The sequence below is a fragment of the Cyprinus carpio genome, unplaced genomic scaffold (assembly GCF_018340385.1).
Source record: "Cyprinus carpio isolate SPL01 unplaced genomic scaffold, ASM1834038v1 S000006746, whole genome shotgun sequence".
Lineage (NCBI taxonomy): Eukaryota > Metazoa > Chordata > Actinopteri > Cypriniformes > Cyprinidae > Cyprinus > Cyprinus carpio.
The window spans coordinates 3,156,291-3,175,578 of NW_024879345.1; the positions used below are offsets into that span (position 1 = coordinate 3,156,291).

The following is a 19,288-nucleotide window of genomic DNA, read 5'->3' on the forward strand; positions in this document are numbered from 1 at the left end:
CTATGCTGTTAATACATGGACTTCATTATTTGAAGCGCACTTGCTGTCCAGTAATCGCAAAAAGCTTTGTGCTTTGTTACTTTTTAATACACAAAGTATCAGCTTTAAAATTATTCAAAATTCATAAGGAAATACAAACAATAATCTAAATACAATTTATTTTTTTATTTTTTTTTGCTCTTTAATGCGGCAGACGCGGTCACTCTAGCGCTTAGTTCAAGTGGCAAGTAACTCATTATGTCTTTCTCTTTACTACTATAGTACATAATGAACATGAATTAACATCAAAAGGTAGGCTATTTTATAAGAGAGCCTACAGAGAGTACAACGTACTGAAATGTCTCATGTAAAAGCTCATTCAGTGTTTCAAACTGCGGAAAACATGTAAAGCTTGTAAACATTGCAACTTAATATACATTTACCTCAGAATAACCATTCAGTGTCCATAAGCTCATCAGTTAGCTAGAAAAATAACTATAAAGAGGAGCATTTTGCTATATTTATGCGCTATTGCATTTTAATATTTTTATTAAACCTGTTGACTACATGATTCAACTCCTCCCTATAAAATTGCATTTTCCTAATTAAGAAAAACAGACTGAAAGTGTGAAAGACATACACTCTTAAAAATAAAGGTGCTTAAAAGGTTCTTCACAGAACCATTTTTGGTTCCACAAAGAACCATTCAGTCAAAGGTTCTTTTAAAGAACCATCTTTTTCTCAACTTTTTATAATCTGAAGAACCTTCTTTCGCCACAAAGAACCTTTTGTGAAACGTAAAGATTCTTCAGATGTTAAAGGTTCTTTATGAAACCATTTAGGCAAAAAAAGGTTCTTCTATGGCATCGTGAATCACCTTTTATTTTTAAGAGTGTGACAACATTTACAGGATGCATTGAGGAGGAGCCCAAACTACACTCAGTGCCCAAATGAAGCTTATGGTACATTATATTGGTACAGATACTGTGTAATAAAAATGCGTGACTGTACAGTCGTGGCCAAAAGTTTTGAGAATTACATAAATATTGGAAATTGGAAAAGTTGCTGCTTAAGTTTTTATAATAGCAATTGGCATATACTCCAGAATGTTATGAAGAGTGATCAGATGAATTGCATAGTCCTTCTTTGCCATGAAAATTAACTTAATCCCAAAAAAACCTTTTCACTGCATTTCATTGCTATCATTAAAGGACCTGCTGAGATCATTTCAGTAATCATCTTGTTAACTCAGGTGAGAATGTTGACGAGCACAAGGCTGGAGATCATTATGTCAGGCTGATTGGGTTAGAATGGCAGACTTGACATGTTAAAAGGAGGGTGATGCTTGAAATCATTGTTCTTACATTGTTAACCATGGTGACCTGCAAAGAAACGCGTGCAGCCATCATTGCGTTGCATAAAAATGGCTTTACAGGCAAGGATATTGTGGCTACTAAGATTGCACCTAAATCAACAATTTATAGGTTCATCAAGAACTTCAAGGAAAGAGGTTCAATTCTTGTAAAGAAGGCTTCAGGGCGTCCATGAAAGTCCAGCAAGCGCCAGGATCGTCTCCTAAAGAGTATTCGGTTGCGGGATCGGAGTGCCACCAGTGCAGAGCTTGCTCAGGAATGGCAGCAGGCAGGTGTGAGCGCATCTGCACGCACAGTGAGGCGAAGAGTTTTGGAAGATGGCCTGGTGTCAAGAAGGGCAGCAAAGAAGCCACTTCTCTACAAAAAAAAACATCAGGGACAGATTGATCTTCTGCAGAAAGTATAGTGAATGGACTGCTGAGGATTGGGGCAAAGTCATATTCTCCGATGAAGCCCCTTTCCGATTGTTTGGGGCATCTGGAAAAAGGCTTGTCCGAGAGAAGAAAAAGGTGAGCGCTACCATCAGTCCTGTGTCATGCCAACAGTAAAGCATCCTGACACCATTCATGTGTGGGGTTGCTTCTCATCCAAGAGAGTGGGCTCACTCACAATTCTGCCCAAAAACACAACCATGAATAAAGAATGGTACCAAAACACCCTCCAACAGCAACTTCTTCCAACAACCTAACAACAGTTTGGTGAAGAACAATGCATTTTCCAGCACGATGGAGCACCGTGCCATAAGGCAAAAGTGATCACTAATTGACTCGGGGACTAGAATGTTGAAATTTTGGGTCCATGGCCTGGAAACTCCCCAGATCTTAATCCCATTTAGAACTTGTGGTCAATCCTCAAGAGGCGGGTGGACAAACAAAAACCCATTAATTCTGACAAACTCCGAGAAGTTATTATGAAAGAATGGGTTGCTATCAGTCAGGATTTGGCCCAGAAGTTGATTGAGACTATGCCCAGTCGAATTGCAGAGGTCCTGAAAAAGAAGGGCCAACACTGCAAATACTGACTCTTTGCATAAATGTCATGTAATTGTCAATAAAAGCCTTTGAAACGTATGAAGTGCTTGTAATTATATTTCAGTACATCACAGAAACAACTGAAACAAAGATCTAAAAGCAGTTTAGCAGAAAACTTTTTGAAAATTAATATTTATGTAATTCTTAACTTTTGGCCACGACTGTATATTCAAGTTGGAAAGGACATTTAGGGTAGTTCCCAGTTTAAGTGAACCTTAGTTCCCAGGTCATCTACAAGATGGATTAAATGCTTATAAAGTCCAGAAAAGATGAGACATAAACACATGACAGTATGATTGAAAAAAATAAATAAATAAATAAAACAATAATAATAAAATAAACAAAACATTTATTCTGTTTAAGACAAACCATTGTAATCAATATATGTCTTTGGAAAACAACGTGAGCTTTTCTTGTGCTTACATTTACAGCTATCACCAGCAGGCGGCGCTTATTATGCATTCAGACAAACATGCAGGTGATATTATCAATTTAAATGAATTTAAAGACGTAAAGTATTTCAATATGGTATTTTAGAATGTATAAGTATTTAAGACTTTCGGGACAGGTATAAGAACTTGATTTGGCTTTCCTGACAGCAGAAGTATTCTACTGTATTAAAGTCCTAGGACACTCTGAAAATTGGTATTAAAGCAACTTATCTGTTAAATGATGAGGTAATTTGTTAAAGCACTTCATAACATTTAAGTAAACTTTTTTAAATTAATATACTAAGTAGCTCTTTTTTTTTTTTTTGAATTACAAACATATAGATTATATCTGCAAGTAATCTGGATTGTTAATGAGGTGCCTAATGTACACTTACCAAACCAATGCAAATTAGGCTTTGTTGATGCTGTGAAGCAGATCATGAACATTCTCTGTCAACTTTGATCTTTAAAGCTAAAACGAACCAAACCCGTGCAACAACTCTGTGTTATTGGCAGCAGACTGAGATACATTATGATTCAAAGTTGTAAGTATAAGTCATAGCCTTTTTTGATTCATTTGGGGGGAAGTCACCAGCATACTCTTTTAAACTACTGAATACAGTGACCCTGCTAAGGGCATAGTTCATAGGCTAAGTGCTGGTGTTGAGATATTCTTGATAGGCTACGATATAGAATAAATTAAGCTGTTTACTGTTTAACTTAATGTATATGACATAGCAAATTTGTTTTCTTCTGTTTATCTGTTCAGTTTTATATTTTATATTCATCATGTTTATATCTGTTTAGAATTTCATGTTATTATTGTGTGTTTATATTTACTCTGCATTTTCGGTTTCTATAGAAAACTACACACTAAATACACCCACAACTAAAGACTATATTCAGTCTATGTTAATAACTAATAACAGTTGTTGTGGTGACAAATAAACAGGTTAATCCCAAATTTCCAACATCTTTTCACCAAGTCTCTTACCGCAAACCCTGTGGCGGGTTTCTAACCTAACCAGCAGTTTTCTCAAATGAGACTGTGCTATTAAAGCTCATTTTTTCAGTTCCCCACTTACTTTACCTTCCTTAAGCACTGACAGAACACAGACTCTGACTGAGCCAGACCAGTTGATATCAAATCTTGTAATCATACATTCATACAAATCATTTGCATGATGAAATGTACAGTACACTCTTAAAAATAAAGGTGCTTCAGAAGGTTCTTCAAGTGATGCCATAGAAGAACCATTTTTGGTTCCACAAAGAACCATTCAGTCAAAGGTTCTTTAAAGAACCATCTCTTTCTTCCATTTTTGTAATCTGAAGAACCTTCTTTCACCAAAAAGAACCTTTTGTGAAACAGAAAGGTTCTTCAGATGTTAAAGCTACTTTATGTAACCATTTAGACAAAAAGGTTCTTCTATGGCATCGTGAATCACCTTTATTTTTAAGAGTGTAGGTCAATGTGTTAACACATTCATTACTATTTTAAATCAGAACTAATGTCATTGAAAGCTCAAATTTACAATAGACCTACAGTACAATAGACTTTCTATTCACAAAACCAGCCTCATGTTGTTTTAGAGCTGTGAATGATTGCAATATGTGCAGTCTATTGTTCTTGTGACTCTATAGGGCAGGGTTGTCAAACTCAGTTCCTGGAGGGCCACTGTCCTGAAGATTTGATTAGCTGGATCAAGTGTGTTGGAGCTGGTTGGATTGAAACTCTGCAGGACAGTGGCCCTGCAGGAAATGTGCTGTGAACTTGTGCTATAGGGAATGCTTAAACTTATTGTTGACCGGATTAGTAGTTTTCTAAGTGAAACCTGCTTATATAAAAAAGTGTTAAATTAGCAATTTAATAGGGAGTCAATGCAGTGTCACTTGTCATCTTTCTTAGCTATTTTATTAAAGCCTTCTTTGATGGACAAGATAAATGTATGAAATTGTGAATGTATGTCTGTGAACCACACACAAGTATGTACTGAAAATAAATTAACTGCAACACTATACATTCCATTTGCTGTGTACAGTAAAGGCACCTAAAAAAATGCAAGTATTTCATGCAAGTATCAGGGAAAGCCCACAAATTTGATCTAAATCTCTAAAATTATCAAAAATTTTATTTTAACTGTATAACCATTTTTGTAGTAAAACCATAGAAACAACAAATTGATGATGTCCTTGCAGATAGAAGCCACAGTAACTATTAACATTGTTGAATTGAACTAACAGTGCACCTTCCATGCACTCCACAGCCTCAGATAATATTGCACTATGACTGTGTTAGTGCTGCAGTATACCTCATGTGCTGCTCATTCCAGACATGTTGATCATTTTATCTGGTACTCCTGAATACTGACATTCCATTTGCACTAATGTAGCCTACCACTACTACATATGTGTCAGTTAAAGATATTTACTACTTTTCTAATAGTAAGTAATAGTTAAGCCTGCATTTCAGGCCGGCCTACTTTTTTACACCTCTAGGGCCGGGCTTCGGGCATATTTTCACATCATAGTTCAGACGCACTCCGGGCCTCTGGCATGTTTTAGGCTTTTCCTTATTTGTATATTTTAGACATCCATCAATTAGTGATGAAAAAAAAATTGCAGCGCTGGTGGAAACAACACAAGACCGTGCTACTGCGACTGTTAAGAGCGGCTCGAATGTATGCAATAGGCTAAAGCTTGACGCAAAGCCCCAGCAAAAGTAATTACCATGAATGTGTCGGGGGAAATAGTAAGGAGATATTTTCATTATTTACCAATAAATAGTGTTTTCTGAGTCGTGACTTTAAAAAAACAAAAACTTATATTTAACGAACAATAAATGCTCCAAACGTTTTTTTCTAAATTAACTTAATAAAAAAACGAAACAAAATATAATCACTTTGCCATTACATGCAAAACTGAACTATTTTAATAGCTAAAACAGTATTATAAGCTGTTTTGGGAGAAAGGAAAAAACAAGGGATAATACTATACAATTTATGATAAATACTATATTGTTTCGTTGAGGAATTAATCATTCACGTAGTTTCATTTGTAAATGAAAACACAACAGCTCATTTATCATTTATCTGACAATTATGGCAATAAAGTTTTGACTATATGATTGTATTTATGCCCATGTGTGATGATAAATGAGCTGTTGTGTTTTCATTTACAAATGAAACTACATGAATGATTAATTCTTCAACAAAACACTATAGTAGCCTATTTATAATTATGGTCTATTAATTAGCCAAAATAAAATGAAATGTGTTACATTTAAACTGCATTCCAGCAAAAATTCCAGTCAGCATAATCAAAGCTTGATTTGCATTTTGAGCATTTAAAGTACGCTATTATTTACAATAGTATTCAGAACGTTAAGTAAAGAGATTGAAATGAAGAGAAAAGATTAATATAAACGAATATAAATATATAACCAATAATAAGAGGATAATATAATAATAATAATAATAATAATAATAATAATACAAATATGACAGGAAAAAGACGATCAGTTAATGGACTTGCAAGACTGTAGGATGGATAAAAATGTTTTCTTGTAGGCCTATTTTATATTATGCACTTTATGTAACATTTTTTCATGATAAACTTAATTTGAATCAATGCTGACAATGGCATGTAATACAGTCCAGTAGCCAAGGCATATGGTAAATATAATATTTTAATAATGAAATATTTTGTATAATAATATAATAATTTCTTAATTCAAAATAAAGTATTAATTAATAAATCTCTGATAATCCCGAGTTGCTATGGTCATGCAGGTTTGTTTACTAATGTGCAAAAAAGGGGCAATCTATCTTGAATCTTGATAAAAGTATTTTTTTCATAAAACTGCAACCTAGATATTTTCTTTGGACTACACGAGAAAAGGGAAAAAAAAATTACAAAAGAAAAAAAGAAAAGTAAATAGGCGGATCTTAAATGGTTAAAGTGGTAGAATACTTCTGCTGTCAGGAAAGCCAAATCAAGTTCTTATACCTGACCTGAAAGTCTTAAATAATGCATAATAAGCGCCGCCTGCTGGTGATAGCTGTAAATGTAAGCACAAGAAAAGCTCACATTGTTTTCCAAAGACATATATTGATTACAATGGTTTGTCTTAAACCCGCATTGATTGTTTCCCTTCACTGTAACTGATTTACCCACATAAATGTAAAAGCTTTGATCCTAACTTAAGTTTGATCACTGTTAAAACTATAATGTCCACTTATAAGTTTATTTATATATAAAAAAAAAGCATACGTGGAGAAAAACAAGGCAATTTTATTTCTAATATAATATAAAATTTTTCATAAAACTGCAATTTAAATATATTATTTCTATAGGCTATACAAAAAAGACAAAAAGGACAAAATAAAAAGGCTGAATAAGCTGATCTATAGCATGTTAAATGGTGGTATCCTAGTCTATGAATGGTACACCCCCAAAGCTCACAGAAGTAGTTTGACCCAAGTCCTCAGCCGCCAATGACACTGACCCATTCAAACTGATTTTTAACGCGTACTTCACGCATATTTAACACATACTTCATGTGTACTTAACGCGCATTTAACATGTTAAATACACGTATTTAACACGCTGATATTTCATGCGTAAATGACACGTATTTAACGCGTTAAATACGTGTTGTTTACGCGTGAAATACACGTATTTAACGTGTTGTTTACGCGTTAAAATTCATGTGTTTTAGAACCTCTGGGTCTTCCATAGCGCTAAACGCCTCATTCGCGCCGCAAGACCTCCAGACGTGTGTAAACGCGTCTTTACATTGACTTAACATTGAAATCATTTGCGTTTGGTGTGAACGCAGCATTAAGAGGTGTTATGTTTCTGCACTTTTCCATTTTTAGCATATCAAGAGAAACTTTGTCTAAAACAATTTTTGTGATGGTTGGTGATTGGTGCTATGGAGCATCAATGCTTGTTTAAGTGATGAACTCCATTACTTGTTTTCACAACTTCAGACATTAACAGACCTTTTATACTTGTGCTACAACTGTTTTGCCTGTGCTACAAAACTTTCAAACTGTGTAGCACCAGTGCTATGTGCAAAAAAAGTTAACATACATCCCTGTACTGTATCTTCAGATCAAGCAAATGATGGAAGCAGCCACGCGGCAGATTGAGGAGAGAAAGAAACAGCTAAGTCTTGTGGCTCCTGTCCCTAATGTGCAGGTAAAAAAAAAAAACGTATCAAGAACCTGTTTTATGATGATTGTCCTTTAGTATCTGGGAATAAAAAATGGCGGAGTGCAATATAATAAGAGTAGACAATGACAATAGGATAATTCTGAGTAAAATACACTTTTTTCTAAAATATTTCTTGTTAGACATTAAATGCAGGTTTACATGTAAGACTAGAAATTGTATTTTTATGAGAGCAGTAAAGAGACCATTGGTAGTGGTATATAATTGTAGTATACAGTTTAGTCTGAGCTTTTGTTTTTATTTATCACTTTCAATTTAGTCTTTTTAATTTCTTTAAGCAATCACCAGTTATATATATTTTTTTTAATTAATACTTTTTGGATTTACTATCCGATTAACAGGGTTCTGAAGAGTTCTTAAAACAAAAATTTAAGATTTTTTTAAGACCTTTTTTAAAACCAGCACAAATGATATTAATACTGCATGCCGTTACAGAACAAACCCATATAATCTCAATATAAATCAGGTTTCTCAAATTCTTTTACTTAAGCTGGGGCAACATTCAACTGCAAAACAGGGTGCCTGCAAGTACTTTACATGTTTTATTCAATATTTACACATGTATTAAAATTGGTTTATTGGTTCATATATAAATGGCCACAAAGTTAGAGGTCCATCGCCATTGGATTTTGCTGATATGATAATGTGTTTAAAGGCAATTAAAAGATTGTGGCAATACAAATAAAATCTATATACTGAATGTATTAAATAATATTTTAGTCTAGTACAGTTTACATTTACAATAAATCCAATTACAAGTTAAATGTCAGATACTGTTTACCGTGTAAATGAAAATATTGGTTACCAAAATACCAGTAATAGCCAGGAAAAAAATATGCATATGGACATATCACACTAGGACTCTTATTTGGAAATGTCAGTGCTTTACTACTTTCAGCTGTTTTTTCAGAAAGATGAGAAGCATTAAATATGCACTCTTACTATAATCTGCAACATATTATAATATAAAAACATAACGTTAACTGTCAGTTCACCAAAGGTGCATCATAAGCAGTTGTTAGGCATAATTGTGCATTATATACTGGTTGTGAACTGCTTTGAAACCACAGTCCTGATGAATGTGAAACCATGATGTGTTTTAACTTTGAAATGTGCAGAGCTCACATTTATTTAAATCATTGCCTTTTGACATTCATTAATCATATAGCTGTATTGCAGTTTTATTGCAGACCTCTTAAAATAATTAAGACTTTTGTTATACTGTTTTAGATTTTTGATGGCCTTACATTTGATCAAACCAGAAACCCTAAATTAATAATTTAATTGAAGAGTTAGTCGACTATCAAAACCAGCAATGGGCAAAAACTGGTGCAAGACCTGGAGAGTTTAGCTCCAGCCCTAATCAAACACACCTTGAGACAGGAGTTGCCCATCCCTGGTCAATAGGCACAGCCCTAAACTTCAGTGTTGAGATTATATGACATTACAACTTGTACAAAGTAGCAATGTTATCTCTCAGTGTTCATTAGCAATAAGTAATCTGAGTTTCCCGTTCTGTTGCAGCTCTCAAATTCTGTCTTTTTTTTTTTTTTTGGATGGTGAAAAATAAATACAAAATTTTTGTTCTCTCTTTGAACCATATAGCCTAGATCAATTCCCTCTCAGACAGACTCTAGTGCTCAACATCCCATCCTTCCAGCAGTGGGTGCGACCCAAGCCATCGCTCCCTCCCAGGCTGCTAACTTCATGAATGATGCTATAGAGAAAGCCCGCAAGGCAGCTGAGCTGCAGGCCAAGATCCAGTCCACACTGGCTATGAAACCCGGAATTCTGGGTGCTTTGGGAAACACAGGGCCACATAACCTGGTAGCCCTGGCTAACCTGCATGCCATGGGCATAGCACCACCGTGAGTGTTTTGTACATCTAAAAATAACAGTTCTTAGAAAGGGCATGTAGACACTTTTGGCAGCTCTGGAGAAGAATATTGGAAATAAACATCATGTTTTCTTGTAACATTTTTATTACATTTAGTGGGTTTTAATGTTTAGAAAAAATGTATTGCTAAAAATAAAAAGTAAAAAGTTTTATCATACTTGCTTACAGTAAAGTGGAACCACGCGAGGTCACCAAGCCAACACCCCTCATTTTGGATGAGCTTGGACGAACTGTTGATGCCAGTGGGAAAGAAGTTGAGCTCACACATCGTATGCCCACTCTTAAAGGTACCATGTGCTGCCACGGAAATATGAATCTCTCACATTACGTTGTTTCCTAATGTTGAGGGGTTTTTTTTTTTTTTTTTTTTTTTTTTTTGTGTCTCTAGCCAACATCAGAGCAGTGAAGAGGGAACAATTTCGGCAGCAGTTAAAGGAAAAGCCCAGTGATGACCTAGAATCCACGTCTTACTTTGACCCACGTGTGGCCATCATTCCTGCACAGAGAGCCAAGAGAGGGTTTAGATTCCATGAACAGGGACGCTTTGAGAAGATTGCCCAGCGCATACGCACAAAGGTGGATAACAGCATGCCTTTTTTTTTTTTTACTCTAAAAACTATACATTAAAATGACTTGAAGCAGTAACAAGTGAGAAACAATATTATCTCATTTTTTTCAGGCTCAGTTGGAGAAACTACAGATGGAGATTGCTCAGGCTGCCAAAAAGACAGGCATACAGGCCTCCACTAAACTGGCTCTTATTGCCCCCAAGAAGGAGTTGGGAGAGGGGGAGATTCCTCACATAGAGTGGTGGGACTCCTTCATTCTGCCTTCCCACATAGAACTGTAAGAACCAACAGCTTTCAGATCTTTCAGCTTTTAGATGTCATTAGACAACTATATATCATGTAAATAGCATTAGAAATAAATGGTTTAAAATGATATGGTTTTGCCAACTGTAAATGTCATTTACTTGCCATCATGTTTTTCCAAAACCATATGACTTTCTTTATGTGGAACAGTTGTAAAGAATTCAGAGTGCCATTTTCCTTACAATCTGGCAGTCATGTTGTTCCTTTTGATAATTAATAACAGAATTTAGTGAAAGTTTTGTTATTACATTTCTTCTGTTCTTTTCTCAGATCTGCACATACAAATTTTGATGAGGTGAAGATGCATGGAGTCACCAACCTAGTTGAACACCCAATTCAGATGGCCCCTCCAGGTATTGATACATGCATGCACACATCAAAACCTTCTACAAACAGAAACTGGTTAAATTTCAAAAGACTCATTGATCTGATTTTTTTTTTTATCTAACCTTTTCTGTTTCTATTTCTCTCTCTCTCTCTTTGCTTCTCTTTCTCAGTGGATACAGACAAGCCAGTGACTCTGGGTGTGTATTTGACCAAGAAGGAACAGAAGAAGCTGAGGAGACAAACACGTAGAGAAGCCCAGAAAGAGTTGCAGGAAAAGGTCCGATTGGGTCTTATGCCTCCACCTGAACCTAAAGGTACATAACCAGCTAGACACCAGTTACACAGAGAATGTTTAAAATGTATTTAAATGGATAGCTCACACAAAAATTTTAATTTGATGTTTATCTGCTTACCCCCAGGGCATCCAAGATGTAGGTGACTTTGTTTCTTCGGTAGAACACAAATTATGATTTTTAACTTCAGCCGTTGCAGTCTCTCAGTCGTACAATGCATGGCAATGGTAACAGAATCTATGAGAGTAAAAAAAAACATGCACAGACAAATCCAAATTAAACCGTGTGGCTCGTGATGATACATTGATGTGTAAAGACACAAAACAATTGGTCCGTGCAAACATAATAGGGCATTACTGCCACCTATCTCTCAAATGGACCATTGACACTATCTACGATCTCAATTAGTAGTGTCAATGGTCCACTTGAGAGATAGGTGGCGGTAATGCACTTATAAGTCTGTGAACCACCATAAAGCAAGAAGAAGATGATGCATAAGGCAACTGGTGGTGTGAGGTGCGTTAGGAAGATTTTTATGTGTTTGGAGTTTGCGTGAATCAGAGGTAAAATAAAATAAAATAAAAAACAATATAAATACAGTTCAGTTTCTTGCACAGGCCGATCGTTTTGTGTCTTTACACAATGTATCATCACAAGCCGCAGGTTTTAATTTGGATTTGTCTGTGCATGTTTTTTTTTACTCTCATATATTCTATTACCATTGCCATGCATTGTACGACTGAGAGACTGCAACGGCTGAAGTTAAAAATCATAATTTGTGTTCTACTGAAGAAACAAAGTCGCCTACATCTTGAATGCCCTGGGGGTAAGCAGATAAACATCAAATTTTCATTTTTGGGTGAACTATACCTTTAATGTTCACCTACCAGTCAAACTTTTGGCCACACCTACCTATTCTTTATTACAGTTGTTTTTCAGTTAAAGAGTTTTCACACTAAGTTTTCAACTTAAGAATGCATGTATATATGCTATTCAATGTAGCAGCTTGATTACAGCTTTGTGCTTTATCTATCTTATTATTATGTTCCTGTTTGTGTGCAGTGCGGATCTCTAATCTTATGAGGGTCTTGGGGACGGAAGCTGTGCAGGACCCCACTAAAGTGGAGGCTCATGTTAGAGCACAAATGGCAAAGAGGCAGAAGTGAGTAATTTCACATGAACAAAGTATTGACATCAAAGTCACAAGTACCATATTTTCTGGAAAATAAGTTGCACTGGGTAAAATTTGCATTTTTGAGAGAAAGAAAACAGATCGATCACAAGTTTGTCACATTTTGTTATTATACTCTGTAAAATACTGGTGAATCTTTTGAATAAAATTAGTTGTTTACAAACATTATAAACATGTATTTTAAGTTCCCCTCACTCCACAACAAATCCACACATTTAAAAGTATTCAGAACAGTGAAGAAAAATAAGTAAAAAAAAAAAATTATAGGATCATACATTATATACAACATTTATTATAAGCACCAAGCCTAAACAAATTTAAAGGAAAACTGAAAGAATAGACCAATAAACTTGGGCTTATGTACCTCGTTTCACATGCTTTCATTCGGCAATCCAAATGTGTGCGTGTGTTTAGTTTGCTTGACTTTAATTGCATTATATAAGATGCTTTTCATTTCAGATGATTCCAAAAAAGTGACTCATATTCTGGGAAAATACAGTATCCAATTCAAAGAAGAAATGTCATTTGTTTGCTTTGATACATTTTGTGCATAGTGTGATGTTTACCATGTTTATTCAGAGCCCATGAGGAGGCAAATGCAGCACGCAAACTCACAGCAGAACAAAGGAAAGAGAAGAAGGTGAAGAAACTTAAGGAGGATTTGAGTCACGGGGTTCACATTGCTGTTTACAGGTATAAAACAAGAAATCTGCTCAAATCTTACATTGAAATGCAGTACTGTTACACACACTGAGTAAATCATAGACTAAAGGCCAAAGTATACGTCGGATTTACGCATACATGAGGCTTCGCATAAAACAGTACACGTGTAATATATACGCACACCATCTGACTTTTGTAACCGTGCATGATTTGTATGTGCAGGTTGCACATGTGCATTGACTTGCTTCTGCACTAATCAGTTGTTCCACAAGGTGGCATCACTGGCCCGGGTAGAAGAAAACAAAATTTTTTTTTTTTTTTTTTTTTGGATTATTTGTTTACTCAAATAGTTTATCTGCTTTGCCTTCAGAATACGAAATCTGCACAACCCAGCCAAGAAGTTTAAGGTGGAGGCCAATGCAAACCAACTGTACCTCACTGGCACCGTGGTACTTCACAAAGACGTCAACATCGTAGTAGTGGAGGGAGGTGGGTGAAAGTGATTAGAGAATCTTTATAGATGATTCCCTTCACAGATGGTTATTTTTATAATTGTTGTTGTTGTTGTTGTTTTTTAGGATTTTTATTCATGTATTAATTGACTCCTTACTCCCTGTAGGCCCCAAAGCACAGAAGAAATTTAAACGACTGATGTTGAATAGAATCAAATGGGATGAGCCAAATTCCAAGAGAGATGGTATGGGAAATTAAGAGTGATGGAAAATGCAGACTTTTATTGATCAGCCTTTTTTGAGCTGTGATTAGGAACTGACCTTTGACATTCCATGTTTCTTTTAGATCCTCAAGATTCAGATGATGAGGGTTCCAGGAAGAATAATAAATGCACATTGGTTTGGGAGGTAAATGCATACCAGATATATTCTTATGTAAACCAATGAAACATTTACCAAAAAATATTCAGTAGTTATCGTGGAGGTTTCTCCGCTATGAGGTTTCTCCACTGAAGTCCTATTGGCTCATGCCAGTCCAATTAACTGGCCAATTGTCGCAAAGTGTGCAAATCGCATGCAAATACTAATGAGCTCGAGAGGCAGTATAAAATGTGGCGCATGTGACAATTATGTCAAAATCTTCTCCTTCACTTATTTGTTCAGTATAACCTGAAGAATGGCTTCATTCTGAAAGACCTGGGCGGGACCAATTGAACCGTCAGATCAACATGATAACTGCATCGCCTGCCTGGGCTTGTGTGCGTTGGAGGAGTCCGACTGCGGACATTGCGTGGACCTGCCGGTCTGCGTGCTTCAAACTTGTTGCATTGTAGCTCATGGCTTGTTTGGGGTGAGGCCCACTGCTTACAGCGTGCCAGTGGTGGGCCACCCCCCAGCCTCCTCCCCCTCCCGGAGGCAGGAGCAGCAACTCGCCGCGCCGCCATCCTCAGCGGTCACCCTGTTCCCCAGTCACCTTCCCCGAGGACTGCTTCCACCCACCTTTGAGCATCGCAGACTCCACATCCTTCAGCCGGGAGGAAGAGGATTAGGACTCTATGTCCATTTCGGCCTCGGAGAAAGAGTATTGGGTGGGATCAGAACGTGACTGCCCTGACAGTGAGGGGCCCCTAGACCTTCAGCAGGAGCTTGTGAGGGTCATGACGAAAGCTGTCCAGGAGCTCGAGCTTACTTGGAGCCTTCCGGAGGAGACTGCCGGGAGTAAGCTTGACTCCTGGTATTTTAAATCCTCTCGCTTAAATCCTCTCACAAGCTGATTGGCCCCCTTTCTTCCCTGATGTCCACGAAAAGTTTGTGAAGATGTGGTCATTCTCGCCCAGAGTCAGTCTATAACATATCTAGGTGTGTGTTTCAACTCAGTGGAGATGTGCGCCCGCCTCTCTCAGGAGTGCTCGGTGACCATTTTGTCTTCCCTGCGCCATTTCAGACTAGGCAATTCTGTTCACTTGAAGGAATTTCAGAGACTGCTGGTACTCATGGCGGCAGCATCAGCAGTGTGTTTACTACACATGCCCACTGCAGTTATGGCTGAAATCTCGAGTCCCTTGGTGTGGACTTTTGGCGTGGGTTGTTTGCACATCGCGGTCTCCCCCAGCTGCATCGAAGCTCTGACGCTATGGCACAACCCAGATCTCTTCAGCTGGAGGGTTCCCCTGGGCTTGGTGATGTCACGCGTTGTGGTCATGATGGATGCATTGACTCACGGCCTGGGGAGCAGTGTGCCATGCCAGCCACGGGGCTGTGGGCAGAATGCCAGAGCCAGTGGCACATAAACTGATTGAAGCTGGAAGCAGTGTTCTTAGCTCTAAAAGTTTTTCGATTGCAGCTGGATCAGTGGCATCTGTACAAGCAGGCAGTGAATCTCTGGTGGGTGGACTGTCACTTTCTCTCCTTCAGAGCAGAGCACATCCCTGGTCTCCTGAACTATGGAGCAGACATGCTTTCAAGGAGAGTGGAGGTTGCACACCAAGTCAGTTTGGATGATTTGGACCCGCAATGGGAGAGAGACGTTTATATGCCCTAAAATGGGGAGTGTTTGTGAAATGGTGCTGTGATGCTCATATCGACCCGGCTGCTTGCTCCATGTCGGATGTTCTGTGTTTTCTACAGTACAGGCTGGATAGTGGATCTCTACCGTCAACTCTGAAAGTCTATGTGGCCACTATTGCCTCGTTTCATTCCCTGCTGGGCGGGCAATCGATCGGTAGGCATGCGCTGGTGGTAGGATTTCTTAAGGCGTCGAGGAGATTGTATCCTGTTCAGGATTTATGCTTTGAAACTGACTGGCCTTCTCAGAATATCTTCACTAGATTTTACAAGCTAGATGTTCAGTCCTTAAATTCCCAAGTGCTGTTGGTGAGTGCTTGATTCACGTTAGGCTACCTCTATTAATGTGTGTTCTCTGCCTCGTACATTTACAACTCTGCGCAGCCCTCTACGCTGTTATTGTTGTTTGCCCTGTACTCAGTGCAGCTCCTTTTATACATTGTCTAATTCGATTCATGAACAAACATCATGTTATGTTATGCTGCTTAACACGGTTATCTCTGTGCAGCCCTCCTTTCAATACTGTTGTTGCTTCCACCCTGTTCTCAGCGCAGTTTACGTTATTACTGGCCAGACAGGCAATTTTAATGTACCTGGGTTTAAGACACTCAATGGTTTATGTCCACCTATCAGCTGAGAGCCTGCCGCTATTGGTTATGGGAATTATGTGTGTGTTCTAGCTCTCTGAGTGTGTAACTTGTTCAGGCTGCTCGTTCCCATAATGGAGAAACCTCCGCAATGTCTCGTAAAAGCTCTAAAGAGAACATCTCCGGTTACTATCATAACCTCGGTTCCCTGAAAGCAGAAATGAGACATCACGGAGGTCACCGTGTTCACTGCTCGACCAGCTAAGCAGCGTTCAGAATCAGATTCTGACGTAATTGTCACATGCACCACATTTTATACTGCCTCTCAAACTTGTTAGTATTTGCATGCGATTTGCATACTTTGCGACAATTGGCCAGTCAGTTGGACTGGCGTGAGCCAATAGGACTTCAGGAAAGGTCGTAAGGGAAGGAGTTCACATAGCGAGGAAACCTCCGCGATGACCACTGATCTATAATAGAGAACTGGATTGCTCATGACGTCATGAAAGTGAAGCTGCCGCACCGCCATATTGGTAATCTCTAGTGTGCGTAAACGTTCTATTGAATTAATAGGAAATTGTATGATTTTACATACAATCACATCACATAACAAGTCAGAGTTTTTAAATCTGAAGTATCTCTGTACATTCTTACAATGCAAACACCCCAGGCATGTAAACGGTTATTTTTTAAATGTCTGGGATTTTCCCTACTTATTAAAAAGCGACGTTCATTACAGTAGCGAACATCATGAACATGATAAAAATCTGAAGAAAGATTTATGCTTTGTATACCTTTATTTGCCTTGTATAGTTATTCATTGTTAATATGATTTTGTTATAGTGTTTTTATTTGTAATTCGGCGCTAAGTGCAAATGTTTCAACAATGATTTCGTTAACAGCATTCATTTGAAGCCTGTAATGATTTAAACGGTGGTTAAATTAATTATTAATTGTTAATATGATTTTGTTATAGTGTTTTTATTCGTATTTAAACATATTTGGGCGATCTTGGAGAGTCTGAAATAGATGTTGCTCAATCAGGACATTAAAAATATACGCGTAATTTATTCAGAGAAATAACTTACTATATACAGTATGGATTTAAGGACATTTAAAGTCTATATTTCCAAGAAGTTAAGCTTTTCATTTCAGTATAGAGCAATATTAACAGATGCTATTGTATTTTTTGTTGTAATATATTCAAATCCATTTCTGATACTAATATGTTTGTTTAATAATTCCTAAAATAATTGTTCATAAAGAAATTGGCTATATTTTGTGTTGCATCAGTTACCTACCTTAGGTCAGTGTGCAGCAGACACATCCACCTAAACGGTTTAAATATATCTCTTATCCTGCCCAAAAAGACCATAAACATTGCAGATAACATCTGAAGTAAAAATAAATTTACATGCAACATAAAAAATAATCCCGTTTGACTGATTTTCTTCAAATCGGGTGATTTGAGGTCAGCGGTTTGCATGTAACTCAATGGTGCTCTCTGCCGGTAGGGATTAGTAAAATGGTGGCTCGAACACTTCCGGTGGCTTCACTGCCTATTGGCAGTTTAGAATGCGATGAGCGATCCAGTCATATATAGATCAGTGGAGATGACTCATTCCTGCTCTCAGGGAACCAAGGTTGCTATAGTAACTGGAGACATTTGTCATGACTCACCATTTGTTTTTGTTTTTTGTATGGTTTCATTGATATGCAAGTAGACACTAAATAATATAAGATATAGTTTGTCTTCCTTTTTCTTATTATCCTTTGTGTACTTGTATACTTTTTTTCCCCTCTCTCTCAGGGTACAGCCAAGGAACGTAGCTACGGGGAGGTTAAATTTAAACAGTGTCCAACAGAAAGTATGGCTAGGGAACATTTTAAGAAGCATGGCACTGAGCACTACTGGGACTTGGCTCTGAGTCAGAGTGTTCTGGAGACAACTGACGATTGACATACAGACAGAACTTAACAAAAAAGAAGAATAACAACAACAGAGAAACAGTGGAGCCTGTGGCATGTGCACCTTCACGAATATTTTTCTAAAGTATTTTTTTTTTTTTAAAGAGATAGAGAGAGAGAGAGAGAGAGTGGAGGTGGAATAGACTGGCAGAGAGAAACATGTAAATATTGTTTGAGTGTGTAAGAGAATGGGCTTTCGTACCTGCAATACAAGTGTGCAAAGCTTAAGAACAAGAGCTGGTGTAATGAACTAGGATGTTAACCCTAATGTGTACTGCAGAACTTTACAATGCTGGAAGCTTGAACAGGAGTGGACACTGATTATGTATCTCTTGTAAAAAGTCTTATAGTGTAGGCTGTGCAGTCTTTGATCTTGTGTGATTTCTACCTTGGATCCATCTTGTTTGAGTCCTGCATCTTGTGCTCTCAATGTTTGGATGCAGCCCTTTAAGTAAACAAGATTCACTCCTGAAATAAGTTAATTGACCCTGTAGTTTGTTACTAAAAAAACAAGAGTATTGGTTTCTGTATGACACAAAACTGTTAATTGTAGTATGGCTAAAGAATGGAGAAAGATTCTTTATTTTGCTCACTTATAAATGTCCAACAGGAAGTGACAGAACACAGTTGTTTAAGTCCACCCCCCCCCCCCCCAGCCTCCCCACCTCCTTTTAATTTCATGTCAAGGATCAAATGTGGTATAAAGTACAACTAACCAAGTGCAAATGATTAAAGCTCAGGGGAAAAGATCAAATCTGGTTTGTAGATAGAGTCTTTGTTCATTTTATGATATCTAATATAATTTCAAGACATTGAATTAATGAAGAAAACCACCTTGGCTATTTCCAGTTACAAAAGATGACTTCCAGTCGCATACAGTAGTGGAACAATAGTATTTGGACTAGGCATTATTTATGAAGA

The 19,288-nt window shown here is 37.4% G+C and overlaps 1 protein-coding gene across 1 annotated transcript in view; it reads left to right on the plus strand.

Annotated features, from left to right (window-relative positions):
* LOC109087871 (U4/U6 small nuclear ribonucleoprotein Prp3-like) overlaps nucleotides 1-18,844 on the plus strand; it is a 44,615-nt gene extending 25,771 nt beyond the window's left edge. Inside the window, exons 5-17 of the mRNA XM_042755767.1 lie at nucleotides 7,933-8,019; nucleotides 9,658-9,920; nucleotides 10,118-10,236; nucleotides 10,338-10,525; nucleotides 10,629-10,795; nucleotides 11,092-11,174; nucleotides 11,319-11,462; nucleotides 12,504-12,603; nucleotides 13,213-13,326; nucleotides 13,667-13,785; nucleotides 13,916-13,993; nucleotides 14,095-14,156; nucleotides 18,210-18,844. Coding sequence (XP_042611701.1) covers nucleotides 7,933-8,019; nucleotides 9,658-9,920; nucleotides 10,118-10,236; nucleotides 10,338-10,525; nucleotides 10,629-10,795; nucleotides 11,092-11,174; nucleotides 11,319-11,462; nucleotides 12,504-12,603; nucleotides 13,213-13,326; nucleotides 13,667-13,785; nucleotides 13,916-13,993; nucleotides 14,095-14,156; nucleotides 18,210-18,359 — 1,674 coding nt within the window. The 3' untranslated portion in view covers nucleotides 18,360-18,844. The remainder of the gene's footprint in view (nucleotides 1-7,932; nucleotides 8,020-9,657; nucleotides 9,921-10,117; nucleotides 10,237-10,337; nucleotides 10,526-10,628; nucleotides 10,796-11,091; nucleotides 11,175-11,318; nucleotides 11,463-12,503; nucleotides 12,604-13,212; nucleotides 13,327-13,666; nucleotides 13,786-13,915; nucleotides 13,994-14,094; nucleotides 14,157-18,209) is intronic.
* Nucleotides 18,845-19,288: the final 444 nt, after the last annotated feature.